This window comes from Dysidea avara, chromosome 9 (assembly GCF_963678975.1).
Source record: "Dysidea avara chromosome 9, odDysAvar1.4, whole genome shotgun sequence".
NCBI lineage: Eukaryota > Metazoa > Porifera > Demospongiae > Dictyoceratida > Dysideidae > Dysidea > Dysidea avara.
In genome coordinates, this window is record NC_089280.1 from 5,087,731 (window position 1) to 5,108,783 (window position 21,053).

At 38.0% G+C, this 21,053-nt stretch overlaps 2 protein-coding genes and 1 long non-coding RNA gene across 8 annotated transcripts in view; 1 reads left to right on the plus strand and 2 right to left on the minus strand.

Annotated features, from left to right (window-relative positions):
- The window catches only part of LOC136266894 (E3 ubiquitin-protein ligase makorin-1-like), a 13,123-nt gene extending 9,627 nt beyond the window's left edge, over positions 1-3,496 (minus strand). Inside the window, exon 1 of one of the 2 annotated variants that reach the window (XM_066061926.1) lies at positions 3,189-3,496. In XM_066061926.1, the coding sequence (XP_065917998.1) occupies positions 3,189-3,194 (6 nt within the window). In that variant the 5' untranslated portion in view covers positions 3,195-3,496. The remainder of the gene's footprint in view (positions 1-3,188) is intronic. The other variant, XM_066061927.1, reaches the window with a different exon arrangement.
- Positions 3,385-16,871, plus strand: LOC136266896 (uncharacterized). 4 transcript variants are annotated; one of them, XR_010706348.1, is made up of 6 exons: positions 3,385-3,546; positions 6,703-6,833; positions 10,742-10,805; positions 10,880-11,009; positions 13,301-13,431; positions 16,670-16,871. It is a non-coding gene; the product is annotated as an uncharacterized lncRNA (long non-coding RNA). The 4 variants fall into 4 exon arrangements; XR_010706349.1 differs by lacking the exons at positions 3,385-3,546; positions 6,703-6,833 and adding an exon at positions 7,547-8,580 and having other exon boundaries at positions 10,700-10,805; XR_010706347.1 differs by lacking the exons at positions 3,385-3,546; positions 6,703-6,833 and adding an exon at positions 7,552-8,580.
- The window catches only part of LOC136266892 (uncharacterized), an 11,129-nt gene continuing 6,892 nt past the window's right edge, over positions 16,817-21,053 (minus strand). For both annotated transcript variants that reach the window (XM_066061923.1, XM_066061924.1), the window contains 3 exons: positions 20,897-20,981; positions 18,388-18,493; positions 16,817-17,283 (listed from right to left, as the gene is read on the minus strand). In XM_066061923.1, the coding sequence (XP_065917995.1) occupies positions 18,415-18,493; positions 20,897-20,981 (164 nt within the window). In that variant the 3' untranslated portion in view covers positions 16,817-17,283; positions 18,388-18,414. The remainder of the gene's footprint in view (positions 17,284-18,387; positions 18,494-20,896; positions 20,982-21,053) is intronic.

Sequence of the window (21,053 nt, forward strand, 5' to 3'; positions counted from 1 at the left end):
TTAGTAGGGTTTCCCCCTAAATTATCGGGCACTGATAAAAATGGCCCATCTAAAACCCATTATACTAAATATCATACACAATGAAAATTACCTTTACAGAATAGTGTTACTCTAATCAACATCAAATACAGCATTAAAAACAAGAAAACACTTACAAGCAGCTGGTCATTTAAACTTTTACTTTAAACTTCAAAACTTGATTTTTTGTTTGCCATCCAACCTGCCTGCCTGATGCAAGGTTAGTGGTCAAACAAAGCAGCAGACAGCCACCATCATGTTATACCACAACAACAAACTCATGGGGTAGATGTGACTTTTGTAGTTCTGATAAATTCTACCTTCTGTGCTTCGCCATTCCTTTTATCTTCAATTAATCAGTTAAAAGATCATCATTGTCTTCATTCCAGGAAACCATACCAAGGAATTAATTTTATGCAGTGAGAGTTTCATTGAAGGAGCATATTTAGATGCCACGGAACTATTGAAATGCTTAATGGACTGCAGTATCCCTGGTAGTATCGGGTAATGGCTAAGCTGTACCTATTGCAATGGGCACCACTCCCCCTTAAAATGCCACCACACCTCTAATAATCAGTGCTGAGTCTTAACAATCTAGCTCTGTAGAAAACAAAGTATTCTACCATGCCCCCTAACTTAATCTAATGTGTAGCCAAGTAGCGAGATCAAGATACTCTAATACAGCAGCCGCATGTATATTAACTTACATAGTTACAATCACCTTTTGTTTCGCTGCTTTTTATCACTGTAAACCTTGAAAAATTAAAATTGTACATATTTGTACTCCCAATAAGGACACTTCAGTTAGTCACATCCCCAGATCACAAGGGTCTGGTGACATGCAATAGAAGCCATGATGTTGTGGTAAAGAAGTGTTGGTCTAGCACATTACTTTTTCTCTTTTGTTTTTGGGTTTTCCCCCACCCAAATACAAAAGGGAAAACAGCTGTCTGGGTACGAGACTAGTGTTGGTAGACTGTGACTGGTAAAGTAGATGGAGATAAGGAACAAAGTGAAGTTTAGTTGCAGGAATAACTGGTATCAGAGACATCCATCTGATTAGTGGCCTTGGTCATACATGTCACTACCAAGAGTTTTTATTGCATGTCACCAAGAGTATAATTGTGGTGTGGGAGCCAAGTAGTCTGACGCCGTCTACCTCTTCACAGGGTCTGGTGAAATATACATACTAAATCACTTCTACCACTAAAATTCGGTGGTAGCCAATTAGTGTGTTCACACACAAATCCCTTTGGCAACACAATGATTTTGTTCAAATTGAAGGGAAATTATCTGACATCACCAGCAGTTACGTATACTGTCTAACTGAATTCCTTTTGAAATGGTACTTCATCAGACCCTGGTTTCCATATAGCTACAAACCACATGCACATTGCCTGCGATTAGTGCCGGGGTCTTGATGGGGGGGGGGGCACTTTGAAACATACTTCGTCGGTATCACAACAAGTGTGCTGCAGCCATCGTTAAAGTTGAGAGAGTTTTCGGAACTTCTGGCATCGCAGGCAGGATGATTTGTTAATGGAAATAAACACCGCAGGCAGATTCCAGCAATGTTCAACACGAACAAGCCAAACATGGTGCCTATGTGTATACTATGCTTCGTAGAGTGTCACTAAAACACCTGTAATGTGTCGTGTTATAACAAATGAAGGCGTACCTGCCAATGTAGTTTCTACTGTAGGTTCATTAAAATCATAAAATACGAAAAAATACAGATGTATAGCGAGCTGTAGCTATGGTTGCGCAGCATGTCGCAGGCTACTGTAGACACTCTGACTCAGGCATAATACAAGTAGTTTGTGGCTATAAGGAAACCAGCCTTTACTTTTTGTGAAGGGGCGGGCAGCACCAGACTAGGAACCAAGATGACTGGAATAGAGGTATTGTATCCTATATCCACACAGTATTGTCCATGAAACACAAATGCAATTACATCAACTACAACTGGTCAGTGTTTATCCTAGGGCTGTTAGGGGGGGGGGGGGGGGGGACTTTCCCCCCCCTAAAATCTCAGACTAACCCCCTAAAATTGTGAGTGACTACTACACTATACTTAGGTCAAGCTTGTTTTTAATAAAATGGCACACCAAAACTGCTCTCAGATTCAATCTCAGAGTGGTTAATATGTAAAATTTTCCCAGGTTAAAAATTGCAAATGCAACCTTAAAATGCTCTCAGATTCAGTATCAGATCAATTAACCTGCTATGTCGACTAACAAAATTTCATGCATATAGTGATGGCTATTCAATATCTGAGAGCCCAAGTCTACCCAGTTTTTTTCCTAACTCTCAAAATGATCCTTAAATTATGTGTAATTTGTAAAATTTCCTACTTACAAAAATGGCATGCACAGCCGCCACAAATACCCCTTGGATTTAATCTCAGAAAGCCTGATCATACAATCTGGCTTCACCCAATCACAAAAAATCAAAATCAACACTCATGACACAGCCTTAAATGACTAACCAGTTTGGAAACTATTCAAGCGTTTTACATAATTGTGAACTTGGACAACTATACACAGACTTTCACCTGGTCACCCCCCAAATTCCTGATTCCCCTCCAAAAGAGAAATCCTAGAATAAACACTGACACACACAGTACCATGTGAGGCTTGCTGGTCCAGTTGTGAGAGAACAAACAATTATCACCTTCCTTATGCACTTGTCAATTTCATGCCCCACACCCCAGGTGGGAATTTGACGTTGCTTCTTGTCCCCACCCCTGGGGGCAATTGACAGTTGTCCAATTCACTGACCAATTTTCGGTAGTTGCATTTCTAAACAATAAAATCGCACTTGCTATAATTTTGCTAGCTACAGGGCAGGTTTATTACTAGTCGCATACATGAAATATGTGCTTAGTCATCCTTCAGAGGTGTTGTTAAATCCCCTACAATGGAGGTGGGGACATAGTGGGGATTTGACAGCCGATTTTGCCCCAGTAGTGGGGAATTTGAAACCACGATTTGTCAAATCCCCTGTATTCCGGGGGGGGGGAGTGGGGGATAAAATTGACAAGTGCATTACAACGGCCATTACAACAACCATTCATAAAGTACCTAAGCGAGTACAAGATAATCACTTCTTATACACAGCAAACACCAACAAATAGTACACTTGTTTATCAAATCAGCAACTTGGTTTACCTGCATAATAGCATAGATAATAGCGGGTACTTTTCCATCGTTTCTAAGCAGCCGAGTTAGGCCGGTCTCTTCACCCACTATCTAATATTACACCATATTCTTCTATTACTTCACTATACCAGTAACAATCACTAAGTAATACTCCGTCTAATATCACTAGTGAATGAACATGAGACGCCAGGAGAGACGCTACAGAGGAGTAAGCCCACAATCGATTCTGCTGAACTACGTATACTATCAAACTGATCAGTCGAGGATCTGAGAACTGATCGTCAACATTAAATGGATCACGAAGACCGTCCTCCTAAAAGAACTATACAACCTGATGTAGAGGAGGTTGTTCAAAAGAGAAAGAAAAGTGAGTTGCAACTTACCTATAAGTCCATACCTATTTGATCTTATGTTGCGCGGGCGAAAGGTATATAGGTAGGTCGGTTTGTATATGTAATAGGATGGATGGCTGTAGTATTCGGGATTAATAGTGCGAGCATTGTAAACAGGAAGGAGTAAAATAGTGCGAGGCGAAGCCGAGCACTATTTCCTTCCTGTTTACAACTCGAGAACTATTAATCCTGAATACCACAGCCAGCCGTCCAATTGCAAATTAATCCAACAACCATAGCAACTGTTACTAGGCAACAGAAATTCTAAAAATAACCACTGCAAAAGACCAATTACACTTAACAACCATTGCTATGGTCTCAAAGTGACGTTTACCCTAGCAACTGTATTGTTGCTATGCCACGGGGCATTTATCACTATGGTAACACTAGTTGTCAAGTCAGACATTTACTTCTAATAGAAACACATCACACTATTTTAGCCAATCAAATCAGTATTACAGGTTTTTGTTAAGATTAATACTAATTCTATTGGCTAATCGCTTGACTTATTTCAAATTAATACGTCAAGGTGCTATTGAGAGTATTATACTGTAACACATTCACTTGTTGGATTAGAAAATGAAAATGATAAAAATTTTAAACACAAGCATACAAAATGTAAATAATGAATGTAGCTATAATAATACAAAGTGTTCGAGCATTAATCGGATGGTTGCAGGTTCAAGGCTGCCCAGGTCCAGTCATGGATTTTTTCTCCTTTCTCTACCTTTTCAAACATACTTAGTGCAGTTAATATAACATCTTAGGCCTTTATAAGGCCTTCTGGTATACAGGCTCTGCCTTTACCAGGCACTTTAATCATAATCATAATACATACACAGTTAAATATCTAGGTTTCATACTCTACTAGTAGCATCAGATTTAAACATAAATCTCCAAAAGAGCTTTCCCATCGCATTCTACAATTTTAGAGCATTGGACAATCTTCAATGGTCCCTTTTGGACTATATCACGAGGGTGTTGATGATGTGTTGTCTTTAAGAACACATGATCCGCACACGTGATTTTCAGAATTATTTCATTTGAAGAAAAATGTAGTCGGTCGGGCCCGCACAACATAAGATCAAATAGGTATGGCCTATTTGATTGTTTGAAATTTGACCAAGTTTCTTCCATCCAGTTCATATAGTATCATACACATTCTAGTGTAGGCCTCACTAGTAATGAACTAAGTCATGATGATGAAATTTGTCCACCACTTTTAGTCACTATCTTTATAAAGACTTCATGCTGGTGCCCACAACTAAGGCCACTCCAAAGAAATTCTCTATTTCCCATCCACCGCCCACATCTGGTTACTGTCAGCTCTTAATTAGTCCATTATGCTGTATTCTTTCATTATTTTCCGGTTATTCTTGCATACTGACAGATTCAGTAAAAGCTATTTTGAGGGTGCTAGCGGGTTTTTGAAGCCATTCAAGGGACAACCCACATAATCACATGCGGCTGTTACATCATAATTGGCAATATTACGCATACTCAAAGTATCCGTGTTAGGCGGCCGTATTTTGCACCAAAGAAATTGGCCAAGAAACAGCCTGTTTCGTTTGAAAACCATCACGAAAATGATCGTCTAGGCGCCCAAGAGTGACAATAGAGTCAATTAACCTGAAAGTAAGTGCTAGTGTTGAAGACACTACGAACGCAAGCTGATTTGTAGCCAACACACGTTCTTCCTGTGTTTTCTCAAGTGATAGCGTACGCTGGTAAGTTATATTTGTAATTGTACACCAGTTCTTGGGTAGAGATGATATTCCAGCTGGATTTATCACCCATTACAAGACACTGACTGTGCGTTACGAGGCGTTACCTATCGAAGAGAAGGCTTGGCGACTCCACAACCAACAGGAAGGTGTCCCAGTGTGTAAAGAAAAGGAACAAGAACTTTTCTTTAGTTCAGAACTTCATTTATAACTTGTTATTTGATAAAGTTGGCATTTGTGGTTTATTGCATTTGTTCTATGGTTGTAATAACTGGTCGGCGTGCGCATGTTTGTAAACGGCGATATTCTGGAATACACGATAGTCGGATCTCTACCAAACTTTTGGTGGACCTTCAGTGATAAATTTGCAAACTTTTGGCACATGGAATTATAATTGTGACTGAATTTGACAAAACAAGGCTTCGACGCACAAAGCTTTGTTAGGAGATATGGCGATTTTAAGGAATCATTGTGTAATAACTTCCCAGTGCCTACAGCTGTGCAAACAAAATTTGTACCAATTGTTCATCTGTTCACTAGCTATCACTGAGTGGGTGTATACATTTCTGACACCCAAAATTTGCCCTGTTTTGAGCAGCCTTTTTCGAGCAGGTAATAATATCACAGGTGGTAGTAATAGGGTGGGGGGTGAAGTCCCAGCTCACTACACACCATTATCACAAAGCCATGGCCATTTAATGGTGCCAATCTCACACTCGTGGCTTTGACGGGGTCGGAAGAAAGCTGCTACAGAAACCAGACTTGCCAGTGCTGAAGGAAGTACAGTGTGAAATATGACAGTGTATTAGACCAGCAATCCATTTCCGGTAAAATCGTAAGTTTGATTTTGTGTGTGTGGAAGCCTTGTTATATGAAATCCGGTCACAATTGTTGTGATCCAACACGAAGTTACAGGGCCCAGAAGTCGGAAGTTCGCTCGTGGCACTCACTCTTTGTTTTATAACTCAAGAAAGAAGAAGTGCAAAGACAAATCCCTGCGCTAAGTTTCCACAAGTTTATCGAAGAATCTTCACAGCAAATTTGATGCTTGTGCAAGCAGCCAGTATCTCGGAATAAAAAAAATGTATGGGTTAACTTTGAGAGACTATAGCGCGTGAATGAAACAAGGTACAATCTTATACTTTGGTCTCTGTATAGTAGAAAGTTAGGTCAATCTTCGAAGTAGTAGTTTAGATTCCTGTAGCTTTCTTTTTGCCTGTATCAAAGAAAAAGAACAGCATTTATATGGCTTCAAAAAGGCGCTAGCACCCTTAAGCATGCTTTTATGCAGCTTTTTATGGTTTTTCTAGGCAAATAATGGCTTGAAAAAGTTGTCAACATTATAATTATGTGGTATGTGGCATACCGTAGTTTATATGTTTATATGTTTTTAATTACTTTATATAGTAGCAGTCACCCACACAAGATGATATTTTCAATGTTATTAATATTTCTGTGCAGTGCTACAATGTTAGCAACAGCTACTGAGCAATGTGACGTTTATCAGTTTGATCAACCTTTCTTTCCTGGTGAATCCTGTAAGGAGATCATACTACATGGCATGTGTGTATGTACATACAAAGAACGTGTCTTTGTATGCTGAACGCGTATGTATGTAACCATACATATTTTGAATATGTATGTAATCTATGGTAGAGGGTATGACTTTCAGAACCCATCCAAACGTGTGTTTACTGGGTCACTAAGCCACATAAACATTATAATTATGTGACAACACATTGTACAGGTGTATGCATGTGACCAAAAGTGAATTTACAGCAGTGTGCTTGTACATGCCACACTGGCAGTTAAACACTCTCCCCATATAAATATTGTGAACTGTTGGTAGGGCTGCGTCAAATATGCCAGCATAATTAGCATATCAAGTGGATATTTCTAACTATATGGCTTAATTCCTCCCTAATAGAGCAGTCAATGGAACTACAATAGAGCACTCTCAAATGTATTGTACATAGCTCCCTAGATTGATACTCTCTAATAGAACAGTCACTTTCACAGCATTTCAGCTACCCTGATACGCGGCGGGTACATACGTATCTTTAATAAAATAATCAGGTAACAGACTGTTCTTTTAGAGTATCTTTTCTGTGACATGTATTTTGATAACCAAGAATTTACAGTCTACTTCAGCCACTTACTGTTTTCCCATGAAGTGCAGTTACTTTTTTTTTAGAATTTTTTAAATTTTTTCTTTAATATAAAAGATAACAATATAAATCAATAATAAACGCTCAAACAGTGGGCAGAGAGGCAAACTCTGCCCAATCCTGTGATGATGGAATTGTTATTAGAAACACATGATGGGAACTGAGGTATAAATTTTGAGCATAATTTGAGCATAAGGCCATCATTATTACATTGCTTGTTTCCTGTCACCTAGTGCAACAAAACTGATGCAGGAGGTGATTATTGATTATCAGTTATACAGTTGACTGCTCTGTCTGAACACATGACTGCTCTATTAGAGTATCTCAATCTTGTACAAGATTATGCAGCCTCAGCCTGTCCAACAAGGACTCCAACCCCTCACAGTTACCATACTACTATGTTTATATGTGTTTACCATTATAGCTGAGTTATTTAGTGCCTTTCTCCATACCAATAGTGCAGTCATGTGATCAATAATCAAATAATTAAATTTTGATGTGGTTACCTAAAAATTGATACGGGCGGTGATGGGAAACAAGGAATTAAATAATGATGGCCTAATAGGTAAATATTGAACATTAATTTAAACATAATAATTTTTTAGCAGTGCAGCATAGCCGGCATAATAGATAAAATAATGCCGGAGCATAATTGGCGAGTCCCTACTATTTTCCAGGACGGTTTACAAGTTATTAAGGGATATTTGGGACTTTAACTAAGTACCCAGACTACGCTGATGTCCTCAATTTTCAAGTATACTGATTACCAGACTCAACTGTACTCATTTGATCTCTGAAAATGAATGCAGTGACTGTTCTATTAGAGTATTTAATTTCCTGTGTGCATGTTATACACATACCCTTCCTGATGGACTGGTTGGCTGGTAGTTCAGGACATGTTAACCATCCTATTTACTATGGTATCGATGTGGGCATCAAGTAGAGATCGGAATTTTAGATTATTCCAACTAAAGCCCACTCCAAGTTCAGATCAGACCCCACAATCGGTCGTGTTTTAGTCTCGGATTTGGTAGAGTTAAAACAGCAGCCAATTCGCTAAGTCACGAAACATGTCAGAAGAGTGGCGTTTGGTCCTGGACAACGCATTAAAGGTTTGGTGAGTTTTTTTTATATCTACGTGTGTGCATACAGTCTAGCGCAGCCAGACCAAAGAAATGGTGCTGGCTGCACGAAAATAGTGTGTCTAAACTGTTTTTTTCCTGCTCAATCCAACCCAGTGGTTTAAGTCACGTGATCATAGACCTCTATGAAAACTGCAATTGGCTGGCTTGTGAATGATGCAAGTCCCCAGTCTGAATTATTGGGCTGTATCAACTGATGAAGCAGTTTCATCCTAGTCTTACTTGTGTGGCTGGTGACTTGTGTGATGGTGGCAAATAAACTGTCTGGTCACTGTTGCACACATTTTGTGCACGTTACCATTGCCGAATCAAGGACTCTGACAAACAAACACCATGCATAAAGGACTGAATCTAGGTTACAGACTGTGTTTAACAACACCATGGATTAGGATCTTTGTTCCCCTAGCACATAAACCATTGGTAAAGGAAAGAATGTGGTTCACTTTTGGATTTGTGAAACAGCAGAATTGTCAAAGAAGACGTTCAACAATGTTTCAAATACCTCACCAAGACATTACCAGTACAATCTTTACTTTAGTCTGATCACATGAGGTGACTGGCACAATTATTATGCCATCCTTGGTAACAATACTGTGATGTAATGTGATTGCATTCTAATGGGAAGTGACCAGACGATTTATATGCTGCCTCCATACAAACCATCTGGCATGCGAAACTAGTTTTGGCCTTCGATTCTCAGGTGCATGTATTTTTGAAAAGCTGGTTTCACAATGGGAGGATTTCCACCTGGTCCACATAGAGATATTAATGAAAATTCTTAAAATTGCCATCTACTGAAGTGGTACCTGTAGATCAATATTTTAAACAAGTTGCTCAGGTTGTCATCTCTCGATCATGTTATTTAATGTACAATCAGTGGCATAGCTAGGGGGGGGGGGGGAGGATAAGATACAACTAAGCTTGTGAAGTGTGCCAAACTAGGGGGCCTGGGGGAATCTCCCAGGGAATTTTTTAAAATTAATGTTTTGAAATTAAATTTCAGATTTTTTACAGTAAATGACGCTTGAATATCATACCATCAGGGTATACTTATGATCTAGTCACATATAACATTCTGACGTTCTCAAAGATATAATAATAATTTTAGAGGCGCTTGTGACGATCATCATTTGGAAGAGTGAGAAATGCAACCAGATAGTTTCATAAATGTGTTATGATTGATTAAAAAGGTGAATTGTGGAGCATTAGTGGTAAGAAGACAGTTGAGTACTTATCAGATGGCTTGATAGGCTGGCCAAATTTTCGGGGGCCATGTCCTCCCCCCTCTTACTTTTCCTATGATTCGAATTATCAATTATGGGACATGTATGGTATATTTATTCCTAGCCACTGTTCTGGTTATCTTACTAGTATCTGTGTACTCCTGAGGTTTGGTCCTCTTTTTCACATTATTTTTTCCCTTTTTTTGTGTACCGAGAACTACACTAAATCATCATAAAGATGATTTAGTAGTCAAATACACAAGTGTGTTGTATTTCATTTAAACTTTAAACAAAGTAGTTTTGAAATCGTCCATTATACAGCAATCATTGTTACACCCTACCCAACCCAGATCAGACAGGTAGTGGGGAAGTTAGTAGTCACACTTACTCATACACACACGCACACAACTACCATCCTTCCAAAACAAAATGTCTTTATACTTTCACTCCCAAAGCAGGATGAGCCAGCTATTTTCTGACATCAATAACATTACATTTGAGGATGATTTACTGATGGACCTCGATCTAGACATCATCCCTGAGTCACAATCAACGAAGCCTCCCTCAGGTGCCAACCAAGCCACACCCCCGGAGGAGGCAGGCAAACGCCACCTTCATGCTCTCCTGGAGCTTAAGACACCCATAATTAATCCCAGGTTTGAGGCCACCACCCCCTCAAAAACAATTGAATACACATTTTTATCCAGTTAACAGCAAGGAGTTCTGTAGTGAAGTTTTCTATTTCACCTTGCTCAAAACCATCCTTACCAGTTTTCTCTCCAAATGCTAAAACACTTTCAAATTATGTTAGCATTTATCAGCCAATATTAATCATTTCATTAGTACCTCTGTTTCTTATTGTTTCACCCAGTGACCTCATTAGTGACTTGAGTAATGACACTGGTTGTTACAGGGGTGGAGGATGATCAGGTGGAAGAGATATTCTCACTGGATGACTCATTATTTGATGATTTGAAGTGAGTTAACAACATACACTTTGGGACCAAGCTTATTTTACTGCATTGAAAATGAAAGGGTTTTCCCCTTTCAGGGCTATATTATTTTTTGCCACACCCAAGTTCTCAACTTGAAGGGTTTGATGAAAGAGTTTTCACTTTATAAGAAGTTGAAGGAAGTGGAGGAAGACAGAAAGATCAAGGAGGAAGATTGTATCGAGATGGGTCAGTGAAATTGATGAACTTGTATGTAGGACCAGTAGATACTTAGTATACAGTTTCCATCCCAAGTATTAAACAAACTTATATGTGACTAAATTTTGGAAAATTACCCATATGGGTGTATGTGAAATAATTAGAATTTTCATGTTTAGTGGGTTGCTATAGTATGTTCACATTGAGCTGAACCCTGAAAAACAGCTAAAATTAAAAGTAGATTTTTTCTCAACAGAGTCAACATTTCTGCCAACCAGATGATTATTGGTAACAGCAAAGATGTCAACAACAGACACGTACAGTTTGGTTCCATTACAAGTTCGGGAAAGGGCTCTAATGGACACTGTATTTATATGGCTTCTCCATAGGAAATGTATTGTGAAAATTTTGATTGGCCATAAATATTATGTCAAACATTTGAACAAAAAGATTTTGAAATATTTTTAGCGGGTCAAGCAGTACTACAAATGAGCCAAATTTCAAGATCGTGTGTAATTGCATCCATGAGTTATTATATGTTTTTGAGGATTCAGCTCAACGCAAACATACTATAATAAGAGCAGGGCACAGTTTTGAAAATATTTCAAGAATTTTCTTGCAATTTAAGGTATTGGGAATAGTTTAAAATCAACAAGTAGATTTGCACTATAAAGTTTGCGATTTGATCATTAAATATTTTTGGTGCCAAATACACTCATATGGATGATTTTCCAAAATTCGGTCACATATTACACAAGTACACACAAGTTAGAATACCGTAGTCTGGAAAATATTCATTGTAAATATTTTTTAATTTGTGGACAGCAGGGCTGATGGAAATCAATCATATGTACAAAAAATTTTAGCAGTGCTGGAATTGTAATTGTGAATTACAGTACCTCAGATAAGGTTTGTTTAAGCTCTTCATCCACACTTGTTGTATATAGCTCAGGTGGTTGTGGATATTTGTAGCGTGTAGCATGTTACAGTGTTGAAGTTGTTGGCTTGTAGTGTGTATGTTTCATTCTGCTACTACTCCTCACTATGAGATTTATTAGCTAAAGAATTCTTTCTTAGAGACATTCCTGCATGTGTAGGACTTTTTTTGTTAAAATATTTTTGTGGTTGGCCGGCGGCAACATTCGCAAAAATTTAAACAATACTAATTTATCCCTTGTATATGGACAAGTATCCCTGTTTATATGGTTGCCAGGAGACCACAATAACCAGGGATCAGTGGCAAAGGTTGCTAGACAAACAGAAGTATTATTTGCTAAACAGGTGTGTAATGTTGTTATGGTAGCAAGATGTGTATCACATGACCTCACTAATTCTTTAACAAGACATTTTCTGTTTCAGAGGTACGTAATATGTACTTTATTTACAAAGGTGTCAAGACCAAAATTGGAAATTTACTATAAATTGATGTCCTGGAATTGTGTGGGCATGGGCTGCATGGTGACATCATAAAGGGACTTACCGTGTATGGTTTAATCATAGATAATATACCCCCTGGATTGGAGACTAGTAAGCGCCCCTGGTTACAGGCTGGTTTCGTGCCCCCTTCAATAACAAGACAAGTTTCTCTGGGCGAAACAAGACTCACCACTGGTAAAAGGTTCTTTCTCAAGATGTTTTGGAAGCCAACAGCGAGTTTCGAGGCAAATTGGCTCTTTATTGTGCGAACAGTAGAAACAAAACTGAACGCAAGATCAGCTGGTTTGGACACATTCAAGGAAAACACTGAAACCCTGTACGGTACGCCTTTCGCACTCAGACCATACCATGGAGCATTATTTGATGACTTCGTAGTATAAATTGTGTAGTGGTACTGTTTAGAATCACAGAGAGAATGTGCTTCCAAGTTTGCCAAAAAATGCCATCTCAAAAACCTACCAAAGAAGTTATGGAAGGCATATTATTTAGCCGAAGCAATTCTTTATAGCATAGTTAACCTTGTGATACTTTCTTTTTCTACCTACAGCACTTAGTTTAGCCAAGAATGTGCTTCCAAAAAAGCATGTAATCCACCATTGTAAGGCCTTCCGACCAAGTGACGTGAAGTGGTCCAACTAACCAGAACAATTATCATAACAACACCACAAGTCAAAAATAAATCGTTCATGCCACCGTTCTGCTGTAATAGGATTAAATTTGTTGAAGCGCGAAACCAGCCTAAGGACACTGGTTCTTGTACAAAGTCTATGGGCGCGCGGCACAGTTTCCAATCCAGGGGGTATATTATCTATGGTTTAATTGAGTCAGTAATTTGTATAGTACATTAGAAGAGATTATAGTATACACTTGTCTGGTCATTTTAGGTGGCGAAGATGTTTAAGCAATACTGGCTGGTTGTGATCTTCCCAGTGATCCTGAGATACTACAGATGGTGATTGAGAGCTCACAAGCTGAAGTTACCACCCTACAAGCTAAAGAATAGCAGAGGAAGATGGTAAGCTGTTAACTACTAAGCTATACATACACACATAATCATTCCATTGATCAAACTACTTAATGTTGTCATGGTAACACATGGTGGCTACCTGTTATATGATCCACTTTCATAATCCACACACTTTCACTAGTTAATGTCCCATATAAACTATTACAGTATGACAAGTAACTTGATGAAAGAAAAAGTTGATGAATTTTGAAAATCAGATTATCACACTGTAATTGTGACCGGATCTGCAAGAACCCCACATGTTAGCACATTTTTAAAATTCAATTTTCTTTTATAGATAGCCAAAAGAATGACCAACCAAAGTTTCAGCATTAGAATTTTTGAAGTTACAGCCCTACGAAGTGGTAACAGCAGAAAACTATGAATCGATTTGTACAGTATGTAAAAACTATGAATCGATTTGTACAGTATGTATGTTGAAAATATTTTACAGGCACTTAAATAAACAGTCGTATATTACGAATGCAATCCTCTACTGGGATGAAACTTACACCACCTGATTCTCCATGAAGAGGTGCCTACAGGCGATAAACTGTGAACAAAGTGTTAGTGAACCACTCGTCCATCGTGAGTCAAACTAATGCTCATATCTTCTGTTTCATTTGGAGTACTGACACGAAACAAAGATTTTTGAACTCCCCTTGCTTTGGGAATCATGATGCTACCAAAGTTTCTGCCATTAGCACCTTCCTTCATTGTAAAACAAGTGGTCAAAAAATTTACACAATTATTTTAAATTTTAAAATTATTTCACCCATTGCATTCTGCTGTAAAATTTAGGCTTGTGGGATTCTTGCAGATCTGGTCACAGTTTATCAAACCTTGGTAAGTGCCACTAAAAGAGATCTACACAATATTTTTCTTCCACCAATAATTTCCTGTTGTCTGTGTAAGAAAGTTAACATAATCATTAAATGATTGGTTAGTCCCAACTCCCAAGGTGTCCATGTTATACAATTGTCATGGTCCCATGTACATAATGATATATGGTGACACCTCACTAATACAACCACCTCATTACTGAGGTCAGTATTTGAAGTTCCCATAAATTGTAGGCAAAGTTCGAAGTACACCTTAGCTGTGTTTGGGACCTACTTGACATGGTCACTATACGTGTTAGGTGTCTTATTAATTATAATGAGATCTTGTAGTACATGTAATAGTTGTAACATGGATTTGCCTGATATGTATGTCCAGAGCCCGAGGGGTGTGGGTATGTACAAATCCCAAGTACCCATGTTACAGCTAATTCCATTTCAATCTAGTAGCCTGGGTGAGTAACCACCCATGCCAATACGAGTGTAACTACATGTTTCTGAAAGATTCAATTACACTGTATGGCTAGGCAGCGTGTAGCAATGTTTGTTATAATGAATGGATGAGTCCAAAGGATATCATGCAAAAGTCAAGTTGGGTAAACCTCAGGGGAATTTCAAAGTGGTTTAATGGTATCGTGTTGAAAGACTAATCATTGTGATTGGACCTGCAAGAACCCCATATTAGCACATTTTCGAATTCCATTTTATTCCATTTTCTTCATCTAGATAGACAAAGGGATGGTCAACTGAAGTTTCAGTTCCAGAAGTCAAGAACCTTCGAAGTTAGTGTTTCAAAGTGGCAACAGCAGAGAAATTGATTTGTACAGTGACAATATGGAAAGTAAACTACACAGGTACTTAAATAAACAGTCTTAACTTTTAAATGTAGTCCTCTACTGGGATGCAACTGACACCATCGGATTTTCCATTATCAGGTGAATCCATTGCTGGGTAAGTTTCATCTTTCAGGCCCTGAGCGAAGGCAAAAACATGAGAAAAAACAATGGTGAACCGCTCGTCCAATGTCAGGCAAACTAATGCTATATCTTAATTCTCTCTCCTTAGAAGTACCAATGATTTTTGATCTCTTCTTGCTCCATAGTTTTTGCGAGATGTTGCTGTTATCACCTTCCTTCATCGTGAAACAAGCGCTCAAACATTTATGGAATTGTTTTCAATTTTTAAAATTTTTCGTCCATTGCTTTTATTGCATTCTACTTTGAAATTAGCCTTGCACTATCTTACAGATCCAGTCATAATTATAATGTATACTAAAGGCCTACGCTTTATTATAGAGTGGTTAACTCATGTTATCTGTAATGTGGGTGTGGTCCATATTCTAAAAAAAGTTCCGAAACACTTGTAAATGCACAATAAGACTAGTTCTACCTTTAACTAATGTTTCCCAACTTGTAGAATGGCAAGGATACTGTGCATATCATGTTCCTTTATGAAAATAGTGATGTGAGTGGTATTTAATTTTATTCCCATAATCCATTTCAGTTGCAGTTGAACCCTTTAACAATCAGGGTGATACCACTATACATTAAGGCTATACTTTCTTTTGATAAAAGTGGCTTGTTGTTTAGTACAACCACTTTCTCAGGATACATCTCAATGTACACCAGTGTACATTTAGTTGTATCCCTGTGAAGAGGTATACATGACAAGTATCCCTTTGATCTGAGGTGTGAAAATCTTACATACTTGACATGATCACTGTATAAGTCCCAAACATACTTCATGACCTCATTAATAAGACCACCTCATTGTAGTGACCACGTCAAGTAGGTCCCAAACATACTTCAAGACCTCATTAATAAGACCACCTCGTTATAGTGACCACGTCAAGTAAGTCCCAAACATACTTCATGACCTCATTAATAAGACCACCTCATTATAGTGACCACGTCAAGTAGGTCCCAAACATACTTCATGACCTCATTAATAACACCACCTCATTATAGTGACCACGTCAAGTAGGTCCCAAACATACTTCATGACCTCATTAATAAGACCACCTCATTATAGTGACCATGTCAAGTAGGTCCCTAACATACTTCATGACCTCATTAATAAGACCACCTCATTATAGTGACCACGTCAAGTAGGTCCCAAACATACTTCATGACCTCATTATAGTGACCACGTCAAGTAGGTCCCAAACATACTTCATGACCTCATTAATAAGACCACCTCATTATAGTGACCATGTCAAGTAGGTCCCTAACATACTTCATGACCTCATTAATAAGACCACCTCATTATAGTGACCACGTCAAGTAGGTCCCAAACAACTAAGTTGCATATACTCCATGATCTCATTACTATGACAACTTTGTTACATAACAGTTACACATTTTAGTCCCAATACAGTGTACTTCACTTGTTTTGTTATGTTTTCCCAGGATGAGGCCATTTTGGATGGAGAAGATGTTGAAGCAGTGATGGCTGGTTGTGATCTCTCAAAATAATGGATCAAATCAACAAGAACTGCTAAAGTGACTGTCCAATTGGAGTATTTAGTGTGTTCTATTCGAGTCATTTACCATAACTCATCTTTACTGTATTTCAAAAAAAAATTAATATATTTACACTTTCATAATTGAATTTAAGTTCACTAGTCAATTCAACAAGTTTCATGTTCGTATTTTCTGACAATTTCTCCAGTAATTCAGGGATGACAGACACTGTAGCAATGTAGATGAACCCTCTGGCAGTAAACAGGAGTATCCAAGCTGTTGCTGTACTACTGAAGCTATCTGCTAACAGTCTGACAAGTGTTGTACCAGCCAGTTACTGTACTCAATTGTAAGAACATGTTGTTACATTTGGGGTAGCTTGAGTGTCTCTGATCTTGTGTGGGACTTCATGGTTGCCGTGGTGACTATCCAAATATGGTTGAGATAAGAGGCTTCATCACTAGGCCAGCGGTAAATTTGTGGGTGAAGTCTGTAGCAAGACTGAGGTATCCTGCCACCTTGATATCCTGACTTGTACCAGTAGCAGCATCATTTGTCAGCTGAAAATATTTCTTTTTAAATACACAAATTCATAATTATGATTAACTGTTGACCATTTCAAATACAAACTGCCACAAGTGAAGGAAGAACTTAAGCACAGTTGAATTTGATCCTCGCTTATCCAAACTTTAATCACTGGTTATCCAAACACCAAAACTGACTGCTCAATTAGAGTATTATAAGAGTGTGTTTTACTAGAATAATTGAACTGGCATGTCAATATAATATAAAGCCAACAGGCTTCTAACAAATTTACTCAGCTAACTCAAGACACTGTATATCTCAATTATTGTAAAACAGACTTGTGTTTTATTTTAATAGGTCACACACACACAATGAAATACTCTAATAGAACAATCACTTTTAACACCAAAAGTGCACAAACTAAAATACAAGGTCAGGATTTTCAAGTTCTTATCTTGTATATTCTTAAGTTATAATATTGTCCAATTTTAGTGATATATTTAACAGTACTTCACTCTAGACCATAACAGCTGTCAGTGTTTCATCTCCAGTGACATCAAACAGATCACAAGTGTGGCTAAAATTTTCACTGTACATCATTGTCAAGGTTTTCTTCGTTAGTAAAGCTACCGTGAAATTGTATCACATGAAAATTTATTTGTGTCCTACAAACTTCAACTCATGTTACTGGTAATTTAGTGTGGCTCCTGGTGTGTGATACTGTTTGCAGGTATATGTGGACTCCACATAAACATACAAACGGTATCATGTATCACACATACCCAATATTAAAGTGGGTGTGGCTCAAGAAAGAAGCAGGCCTAGTGCAAGACTAGACTATGCCTCAAACAGAGACTGCCACTACTGTGCTGTATACTTGTTTCAGATGTGCTTTAGCAATATTTATGACCCTTGAAGTAAAATCAATCCTGACTCTTTGTAGCGAGAACAAAAATCGAGCAACAGTGATCTGCGAAATTTAAAACGTGAAAATCCTGGGCTAAGAGGCGTCTGAGAAATTGAAACACGAAAATAAGGTACAGAACCGTGAAATATAAGTACCACAAAAATTTCCTGGTATCGTTGTGTAGTTTGTTTACCCTGTACAGGAAATGGTCAACAACAGGAACAGATTGTACCTTGTAGTGTTAGTAGTATGGCTGCTATCACTCCTGTTCTCCTTCTTGTTCCAGTTCTGCTTGTCTCATCATACTGGCCAGTGACACTGGAGCTGACATCTCTCCTCTGTGTAAACAATTATTACACATCAAATACATTGTGTATTGTATTGTACACAATGTTTATAGCAACGTAACTGTAACTACAAGGGACCAACTAAATTACTACATTCACTGTTGTAAAAATGGAATCACTTTATCTAAACTGTCCTGATTATCAAGTATGTGTAGATACCAGGGATTATCAAGTTGACTTGGTAAAACAGGTGACCTTATCAAGCAGGTGGCTACATTAGGCAGGTACTCAAATGACATATTTGAGACTGACTGACAACTATTGTCATACAATAAAATGATTTGTACAATATTACAAGTTCTGATCAAACCATTACATGATGGGACACTAGTGTATGAGGTCTAGCTACTAAATGTGAAACCTGTTAAACCTGTTTAGTCACTGTATAATTAGGTCACCAGCCAACTTGAAAATCCCCAGTAATTGAAAGCATGTACATAGTCTCCTAGCAACTAAATTACAATTATCATAAACTGTACAAACACTAAACCAAACAAGTAAACTACATCCCCTCAGGCTACAGCCTCTTGTGATAATAGAAAAGTTATGGTATGGTCACAAAGTGATATTTCATGACTACTTCTCCAACTGTACCAGCCATGACAAACAAGAGGTGTAATGTTCATGTAACAGTTAAACAGCTAAGATGACATAAACTGTAGCTGGTCACAGTTCTGGTGTTTTTGTAAATATGTTGACTGTCTATCCACACAGCAGTACTATTTCCTACAGGACTTAGTGTACTTCATGGATAGGGAGGGTCACCTCTATGAACAAAACTGTGGCCCCAATAACAAGGAGGTCTTAAAGAACAATTTAGCTGTGTTAGGTAACATTTTACACCTTCACATGTAGTTGATATACCATACGGCTCCAAATTTTCATAGTTTCAATTTTCTTGCAACTATAGTAACCCTAGAAATTTTTTCTCACAAAAAATTGATGAGCACTGAATAATTTGGTATTGTCCATGAGACAACACTCAAGTCAAAAATGAAGAGTTTGTATCATTACTTCAGCTACAGGTACACCAGCTATTGTCACTTTCACAGCAAAAATGTCATGAGCATCACTTTCACCTCACACCAGCGTCCTGGTTACTTGGAAGCCACTCACACAAGAGACAAAATTTGCTCAAACACTCCTCTAGTAGCTGCCATCACTGTACCATATTTGCACGTATTTTACACTTGTGTTCATGTGTGAAGAAACCATAAACCCAGTGTGTTCCATTTTTCATGAAAAAAATACCTTATACTGTAACTAAGTTTATGAATTTTAAAAAAATTTTGGTGAACCCCAAAATTTTAAACTACAAAAATTTGGAGCCATACGGTAACAGTTTAAGGACATGAGTACTGTAAATCCAGAAACAATCATGTGAACAAACTTTCACAAATTGTGTGGTTTGAAGAAATTTGTGACATAAAAATATACATTATGATTTTTTATTGTTACCTATGAAGGTACAACTGGGTCTGGGAAAATCATTCTAATTAGCGCCCATGATAGCAGGTTTGATTTTTCACCAGACATCAAGTTATCTGAAGACATCATTAAACTTTCAAAATCAAATAGAATTGAGTGCACAGTCTGTTTTTACTTTCTTCGTGGAAAACAATTGTTTGCCCTTCCTGTCCACTACTTTGATTGGAGCTTGATATGCTAAACCTCATGAAAAACACTGATGGCAAACTTGGCTGTTGGTTACGGACAATTTGATGATTTGGAAAGCAAGGAATTGATGAAAAAATTGTGATAGGTATGTGACCTTGACCATTTCCAGAATTGAAAAAAAATGGAATTCAGAGTGTTATAGCTTGTTGATAAACAGGCTACATGGTTGGTCTTTCTTGAGACAATCACCTTTAAGAAGATACACCAGCTGGCTGATAAATGGCCATACACTACTCTAATAGAGCAGTCATTATTTAATACCATATTTCGTTGGTTAAATACCGTGTAATCAAATAATTGATGTGGTGACTATTCAAATGACCACTATAGTTGGTTCCCTTTTCACCTAAGCCATCACAAAAAAAAACAAAGTTGAATACCTGCTTATTCCCAGTGGTTTTGTACTGGAACAAGTGTGCTTTCATGTTGTAAACATGTTTGTGTGCCTGAAAAGTCCTACAAAATGTATGGGAAGCTTTATAACTCTTGCTAGCATCAAAGAGATTTTCGATAAACAGTTCTGGCATCTAAAGAGCTTCTACTAAATGTTTGGGTGTAACAAGAGTCATTAATAGGTAACCGGGGCTCTGGTGAATATGTTGAAAAGTGGTGTTGCTTAAGCGTGACTACTATTCAAGATGTGGCGTTTAACTTGGTAAGCACCACATCACAAGCAAGCGCATTTACATAGTGATATTGACTGGTGTATTTACTAACTTGTCCTCTGTCATCAGTTTGGTCTCATTCTCAGAGTTCTTGAACAGTCTCAAGTCAACCTCTTTCTCAGTACCATCAGGTAGAGCTGTGTTGTGATTACATGAGGATAGCAGTTCAACCAATATTATAGCCTAACACATACAAATATTTTAATGTA